Here is an 8,293-nt window from a genome sequence, read left to right as displayed (position 1 = left end):
CTTCCACAGTAATGACTGCCATCTCGTCCACTCTACCTACCTCCTAAGAGGGTGAAAGTCACCAGAAGATAGCTTACAGAAAGCCCTGCATCACAATTGTCTGATAAATATAGGCCCCGTGGGCAGTTCAGATATCAAACCTTTAGTCACAGTCACCAGAATGCAGCTGAGGACAGATGCTGCCTTCATTCAAGGGGTGTGTGAATGTTACTTTTAGGTCTCTATGGATTAAAGAGAAGCTGAAGCTGAAGCTGAAGCTGAAGCTGAAGCCTCAGCAGGGAGCATCGCTTACTATGCCGTGTTACCCAAGCAGAACAAGCCATATTCAGGAGATGTTTGCCAGAGGATGCTCTTGTGCCTGAACTCTCACCTTAATTTAATTTTCAGATGGTGCAACCACAATAGAAAACATCCTTGAAGCCTTCAACATCCAACTGAGAATTTCCCTTCGCTGGGGAGTTCATGATCATTTAAAGATGCCATTGCTAGCTTCATACCACTTACTTCTGCTCCATCTACTGTAGTAAGTGTTCCCTGGTGTGGAGGAGAGCAGCATGGCTAAAATATGCTGCTGTTGTGGCAATTCCTGGCTAACCTAATGGCCTGTGGGGGAGAGTTGTAGTCACGACAGGCACCCAGCAGGGAGATTGCATAAAGGCTATAGAAAGCTTCCTAACTCTTCCCCCAGACCATGCTCAGTAGGCTGAATACAGCTCTGGTGCACAAAGCATCTGGCCCTTAGACTGCAATTAGCTGGGCTGCCAACTTCCCATGCGTCTTTTGGATGCAATAGGACATACTCTATAGATCACCATACAAGAGATGGATGACAAATTGAAAATGTATCCCTTGACAGCTGGCTTAAAAAAATGATGGACCTTATCCTGTTTACCCATGTCATTTGAAGGCAGTTTTTCAATTAGATGTGTCTTTTTAAACAGTAACATCCATTCATAATTTACACTAACAGCTATTTTGACTGGTAGGCTTGTCTCTAACAACTACTGCAAGTTATACATATCCAAACTGCAGGACTGCTTACATGCACGTGAGAGAGAGGAGAGAGAATGAGCAGTTACTTATCCTCGCTCTCTCATGTGAACACCGAACCCTGTAATTGAATTTCTGTACCAAAAGTAAGGCATGGTGATAGATTAAAGCAGAGTATCCAAATGGTGGCCTGCATGTGGTCCACAACAGGTTAAGTTGTGTCTCCTGGGCTCTCCCTCCCTTCTCCGGATTTGCTACCTACCCCCATGCCAAGGGGCAAGACAGTGCAGCCCAGAGTGACCAGGAGAGCTGAGGGTGGGCCTGGGACTAGGCAGGCATGTGATGCAGTGGATGGAGAGGTGAGGAGGAGACACACAGCCAGCCTCCTCTCTAGCTTGCTCCTGCAACCATACAGCTGAGGGCAAGTGAAACCTGGGGGCATCTGAACCCCCATGTGAATGTAGGATGCCTGCCAAAGGATTTGGAAGTATCTGAAGCCCCAGGTTGGGGTAGAGGATACTTGCTGGTAGCCGAGCCACATATAGTTTTTGAATGATTCAAATAGATTTGGATGTGATGTGACTAATTTGACGTAGGACATGAACAATTTTCCTTTAAATAGCAAACAAACAAACAAAACCAATGCAGCCTGGGAGTCTGTGGCTCACCCTGGAGCAGCCTGCTGGACGTTTGTCCCCCTGTTGCTTAGAAACTTGGGATTTCTGGATTAGAGAAAAGGCAGTAAACCTACCACATCAAGCTATGTTCAAACTTTTTTACCTGTTGTTTGGATAAGAAAGCCACACCAGGCTACCATATAAACCAACATGAAGACAGCTGTGCTGTGTTACTATAATAAACTGCATCAAAACACATATTCATGTTAGGTTTGCAAAGTAAAAAACACTCAATAGCTAGGCTTTTCCTAAATTGAGGTTGCCTGTGTATTCTTAAGCCCCCCCCCCCTTGTGTTTGCATTTTGATATCATCTGTAAGTATATGCCTGCTGTATTTTACACAGATCAACTGCCTCATTCAGTACAATGTATTTTGTTATTCCATGCACTGCCCAAGGCCTAACTTACCATAGATTCAAACCATGCACTGAATGCAGAACAATTAATTTCCTCAGGGACATTATTGCAGTTCTCTTACCAGAGTATTGAAGGCACTCACATTCACTATTGAATTGATGTGAACAGGGCTCCTGTGCCATTATATAGTATCATTTTTCCCATCTATAAAATGGAAATTTTTGATACAGAAGGAGAAAAGTCAGAACCGTCAGCACATCCACTAATTTTGGGTGTCCGGTTTGAAACTACAAGGGCCTGATTTTGAAGAGTATGCAATATTTTGCATCATTTTCAAAGCACTGTTGCAATTATCCAACTGAGCAGTTAGGAGGATTCAATCCTGGAAATCCAGCCCCATGTCTCTCAAACTGGGCCTCTGGAAGATGAAATATACAAAAATCAGTGATCAAATGGGAAAGTATTTAGTGACTTGCCCACCATGGTCTGTTGTGGCAGGTGGAGGAATAGAATTAACTTCCTTAATCAGGAGTTCATTTTACAGCCTGAAATCCCCTCTCTCACTCACAGCACATTTTCCAAATGAGGCAGGGGCCCCTGCAAACCGGATCATTCACTGACTCATTTCCAGATTATTGTCTAGCCTATGCACTGAATGAGAGAGAGGCCCTGAGGAATTAAAAAAAAAATCCCATGATCAACAGACTTGAAGGCTCTATCATAATGCATACTCTGTAGGGCTGAAGGAAGGATGCAAAGGCAACCTGAATTCTGACATTTCCTAACTTTACAGTGTAGTAGGAGTTCATGCCTCTTTTCCAAAGAATGGAAGTGCAAGAGTTTCTCACAGAAAAATGGTATAAGAATTGTTTTACTATTGGAAAAGCAACTTATTTTTCTTCTAGGAATAGCTGAACCTTTAAAGAAAAATTAATCAGAAACCTGGCAAAGAAGATTTCAGGTCAAAAGCATTTGGTTGAGCAATAAGTGATGAAAGGCAGTTTTATAATGGAAAATGTTGGGCATCCTTAAGTAGAGGCTGCTTTGCTGCTTTAAACTATGCTTAATTACAAGGTCACAATCAAAGTGTGAGTAATGTCTCAGTGCTCATACTTAAAATACAACTAATTAACCAATATAGGTTAATAGCACAGGCAAATAGCACAGCATCAAAGGATCCCTTGATGCCCTCTCCTCTGCAACCCTAAATCCATGATCTCCTAAGGCACTCATTGCTATTTCATATTAAAAACGTTTATTAATGTAGGGGGCACAATCAGATAGGGTGCTCTGGCAGAGACTGAGTACAAGGTCTTCTGAAGAGGAATTGCTGTCCTCTGGCAGTGCACTATAAAAATAAATTGCCTTCAGGAAATTGCAAGTTGAATCCCTGTCATTGACCCTCATACACAGCATGGCTAGGGCTGATGACAAATGATAACTGTAGAGCAAACTGGAATGGTTATCACACAGACTCTGCTGGACATAGTGTGATGAATCAAATGGTAAATGGGAATTAATCAAATGGCAAATCCAGCTTAATGTTATGAAAGAATCCCATGGCCTAAAACACCCTCCTCCCCCTGCCATCTGGCCACTTCCCCCCCACCAACCTCTGCCCTCAGGTCCCTCAAACTTCCCTTCCCTCAGTTGTTCCAGTCGGTCCCTTGCCCCTTCTGCCTCACCACCCCCACAGCCATATCATTTCCAGTACCTTCCAGTCACCCAAATCTGCTCCCCCCACAAGTTATAGTGTCCCCACCTCATGCTTCTTTCTGCCAGCGTAGCAAGACCACCTCCACCAACAAGCTGGACCAGTGGTTCTCAACCTTGCTAGACTCAAGGCACCCCTCAGAAAATGCCAGCTCTTGGCTTTCACTGTTTCTTGACTATGGAAAAATAATGGTAATGCTTCTGTTGCAACGATCTTAGGAAGACCACAAGAGGTCAGAAATGAGTTTGACATTATGGCTTCCTGTTTGAAATAGGTGGGTGTATCTGGTGAACCATGTGTGGCTGTTTGCACACCAGCGGTGCTAATATTGTGTGGCACCCCACAACACCCTTAAAAGGATCCTGCAAAAACCCTGGCTGAGAATCACTGAGCTAGGCAGAAAAATGTACTTTCCTGTCTGTAACAGCTGTAGCCACTCCAAGGGTTTTACCAACCTAGCTACAATGCCTGTAGGGTGTGATCTGGACCACACAGCTCCGTTAGCAACACACACAAATTCAAAGCAGAGAGCGCAACAGGAAACTAGCATTTCCACCAAGCCAACTCCTAATTTTTTAAAACTCTTCTTCTTGCCCATCTCTGCCTCTCTCCTCTTCCTTGTGCTTGCTAGCTCTCTGCAATAAAACTGTAAACTCTCCAGGGCAATGGCCATGCCCTTTCTTTATTTGCCTTGGGGGTGCCTGGCACACTTCTAGGTGCTCAAGAAATAAGCAAATTTAACACCACCAGAAGCTTTGTGTTCTGCTCAATTTTTGTGCAGTTAAGGTCCTGTTTTACCTCTTTTTCTGATCCAGAAACACAGTGAACTCCGCAGGCTGAATGGAGGTATAAGCCTGGCTCCCATACAGTGCTGACAGCTGGCTGTCTGAGTAATGTTGACAGGCAAAAACGTAATCACTTCCTCATGTATTTGCATTAGCCTGCGCCTGCTCTCTGAACCTATTTGCTGCCGGAGACATGTGACTCTCAGAATGGAGCTCCTGGGTGGGGAAAACCCAGCGCTTTTGTATCTCTCCCTAGCTAACAGATGGGGGGAAAAGTGCCCGGCAAAGGGCATTTGGGTCAGTCCTAGCTTTGAAGGATTCAAGAAGGATTGCACGGTAAAGGAGGAAGGCACTGATGTAGCAAGAAGGAAGGCAGCAAACATGCCTTGCTAGAACATCTCAGAATAGAAAGGCACTAAATTGCACCCTACCAGTACATCCACCCACGCAGCATTTCCCACTTCTGCCTCTCATAGTGGTATGACTGATACCACAAACTAGATCCTCTACCACCCCTAGCCAGAAAACTTGTTAACCCCAAGTTACAAATAATGACTGTCACTTGTATTCAAGTAAGACTACTACTGATACTGGAAATCAGTTTCCATATGCAGGGCTCAGGAAACGTGCCAGGGCAAGTTGGTGTCTGTGGTCCCTTCTTATGTCAGCCAAGGTGGTGTGATGATGTTCTGCTGCTCGTTCTGCTTCCTTCATAGAGGAGCCAAGCTTGCCTATCATGGGCCATATCCTCCCATGACATTAAGTCCAGCCTGGCAAACTGTATGTGCCACTTAATGCAGTCCTTGTAGCAGAGTTTGGGGTTGCCAACCTTCCTACTGCCTTTTTCAAATTCACTGTATAGAACTCCCTTAGGCAGTCAATTGTTGTCCATACATATGACGTGGCTGACCCAAGACATTTGCCTCTGTGCTAGCATGGTTGCCAGTCATAGTACTTCCTTGCTGATGATTTTGTTAGACCATTTAATTCCCATTATGCTGCATAGGTGGCATTGTTGCAGGCAGCTAAGTTTTTTGATATGGCGATGATAAAGGGGGCAGGTCTCTAAAGAGCAGGGCTAGTCATTTTCTCTGTTTAAAAATTGCAAATTCTCTGATTTAACTCCCCCCCACAAATTCTCTGATTAAAAATCCCAAATCCACGTTTTTCTGCGATTAAAATGAAACACTACTAATAGGTATTGGTTGAACACAAATGTTTTATTTATATATTTACAATTTTAAAGCAATTTGGAAGTCTACCAGTGCATTGATCATTATAATAAAATAAATTCTAAATACCTATAAATTTTGGTGTTTGATTTGGGGTTTTTTATCATGGAAAATTAAAGTTCCCCCTGCCCCCTTCGCTCAACAGGATATGGGTCTAGCTGTGGCTGTCCCCCACATTGCTTTGTGGTGCTGAGCAGCCCTTATATGCTGCTGCTGTGCCTATGCTATTGCCCCTCACTCCCCACTCACAGCCCCCACGGTGCCCCTCACTCCCCACTCATAGCCCCCATAGTGAGGGAAGAAGGAATTGGGGCAGGGTTGGGGCTGCTGCCCAGCCAAGGCAGTGTTTGGGGCTTGGGGCCTGAGGCTGGAAAGCACAGCTGCAGGGCTTGGGTGGGGAGTGGGACAGAGCCGTGGGTGTCTTGTTCAGGTGGTGGCAGGGGAGCTGTCTCCCCACCACTGCACGCACTCCTGGGGGGGAATGGGGAGCATGTACCCTCCAGACTTGTGCTTGGGGCAGATGCAGGCTGCCTGCTGCAGGCTCAAACCCAACCCACAGCCCCCCACCCTCCTGGTCCTGCTGGAGGGGGTCCTCAGCTGCCAGAGCTATGGAGCCAGGGATCTGGGTCTGCAGCCCCTTGCCCCTCACAGCAGTGCCTGAACCCCAGTTGCCACCCATGGGGGGTGGCAGCTGCTATGGCTGAGCAGAGGGCAGAGCCTGACTTCCCAACCCCACCAGGTAGCATGGCCAGAGTGGAACCTGTGGGGGGGGAGGGGGGATTCAGGCTGCCCGCTGCAGGCTCGGGCCCCAGCCCTGTTGCCCTCACCCCGGGGCCTCTGCAGCCCAGCAGGTCAGACCCGGTACGGCTGGGCAAAGTGGGGAGGGGGAGGCTTGGTGCCGATACCATGAGCCCTGAGCCGTCATGCTGAGGTACCCCCTGTGTACCCAGCAGCAGCAGGGGTGGCAGGATGGAGTTGTGCTCCTTGCTGCCGCTGGGTAGGCAGGAGGCGCCTCACTATGGTGGTTCCCAGAGATGGGAGAGGAGTTGCAGTGTGAGGTGCCTATTAAACCCACGTGCAAGAGGCCAGGGCTGGGTATTGTCTCTGTGCGTGCACACACACAGTGGCTGGGCCCCATGAGAAAGGCTGAGGCTCTGCTCAGCTGCATTAGACAAGATGTTACCTGAAGACATGAGACAGCCTCCTCTGTGAGGTGGAGCAGCAGCATCCTACCCTGCATTCACAGGCCATGGCCTTGGGCTGGAAGAGCTGCCCAGAAGGGAGCACTGGGGAGAGGAGGCAGGAAGGGCTGGGCCCCATAGATCAGCTTCCCTGACAGCCTGTGTTGCACCAGGTCAGAGCAAAACAGCCAGGCTGCTAGTGCTCCTCTGGAGGTAAGCTAGCCCAGCTTCCCACCCATAGCAGCACCAGCCCAGCCCAGTGCATTTAGATGGAGATGGAGACTCTCTGTGCAGCCACTCCCATGCTGAGCCCCCTTGAATGAGAAAGTCCTTCTTAAATACCTGAAGGGCTGCCAGAAAGAAAAGAGAGACACCTTTTATCTCACTGCAGAGAGCAGGACACAGAACCATGGCTTGAAGTTGCAGCCGAGTAGGTTTAGATTGGATCTAAGAAAACATTTCTTCACTGTTAGAGCAGGGAGACTGTGGGACAGATGCCAGGAAAGTCATCAATGGAGGTGTTCAAAGAGGAGCTGGACAGTCACTGGTGGGAGATGATCTGGGCATAGCAATGTCTGTGCCCTGTAGGGATTTCCCCAGCTTTTGGGCTTTGCTAGTTATCCCCTCTCCACCTCCATTTCTGCTACATGCGTCAGGGTGTTTTAAAGTGTCTCTCAGAGGCACTGGGTGTTGCTGGCCACAGCTCAGGCTGGGGATGGTGACTGGGCTGTGTCAGTGTTCCTATTGGGACTCAACCCTGGAGGGTCCTGGCTAGATGGTCTTTTGCCTCTGCCCAGGGCCAGACTGATGCCGCACTGGGGTCAGGAAGGAATTTTCCCCTCTGGTCAGATTGGTACGGACTGTGGGGAGTTTGCCTTTCTTTGTAGCAGGGGCAGAACCTCTACCTGGGATCTCTGGAACATATATTAACAGCCTTTGCAGTAGCAGGACATTGGCTGCCGTGGTTTCCCTGCTTTACTTGTGCTCAATTCAATTAATCAGGTGTGATGTCTGGTGTTGTGTCAGGGCTGACAGCTTGACAAAGCATTTAAATTATAGATTAGACATAGATTTATATAGGGTGGCTCCACTTTCTCAGCAGCTGGAGCCACTGGGGGCCCTGCAGCGTCCCTTGGAAGCTCTTGTTGCATGGGGCTGTCAGGACACAGCTGCACTTTGTGGCAGGGACAATGGCCTGGTTGTCCCTGCCTCAGGCCTGACCCATTTGCCCTCCTTCCAGCTCCCTCTGCAGGAGAAGGGGACCCTGGGAGTTGGTGTTCAGTCAGAGCAGAGGCAGTACAGCTCTCTGCTCGTGCCTCACTGACAGCCCCACAAAGGATAGCAGGGTAGCGGAGAG

General features: G+C 47.9%; 1 protein-coding gene across 2 annotated transcripts in view; it reads right to left on the bottom strand.

Moving 5' to 3' along the window:
• Window positions 1–4,640, bottom strand: part of LOC109299230 (ribonuclease inhibitor-like) — a 39,258-nt gene extending 34,618 nt beyond the window's left edge. Inside the window, exon 1 of one of the 2 annotated variants that reach the window (XM_019519821.1) lies at window positions 4,537–4,640. Coding sequence is in view for 1 of the 2 variants with exons in the window: in XM_019519820.1 (XP_019375365.1) it covers window positions 4,537–4,603 (67 nt within the window). In the remaining variant the exon portion in view is untranslated. The remainder of the gene's footprint in view (window positions 1–4,536) is intronic. The other variant, XM_019519820.1, reaches the window with a different exon arrangement.
• Window positions 4,641–8,293: the final 3,653 nt, after the last annotated feature.

Source organism: Gavialis gangeticus, unplaced genomic scaffold, assembly GCF_001723915.1.
Source record: "Gavialis gangeticus isolate Ggan-Ray unplaced genomic scaffold, GavGan_comp1, whole genome shotgun sequence".
Classification (NCBI taxonomy): domain Eukaryota; kingdom Metazoa; phylum Chordata; order Crocodylia; family Gavialidae; genus Gavialis; species Gavialis gangeticus.
This window is presented reverse-complemented; position numbering and strand designations above follow the sequence as displayed.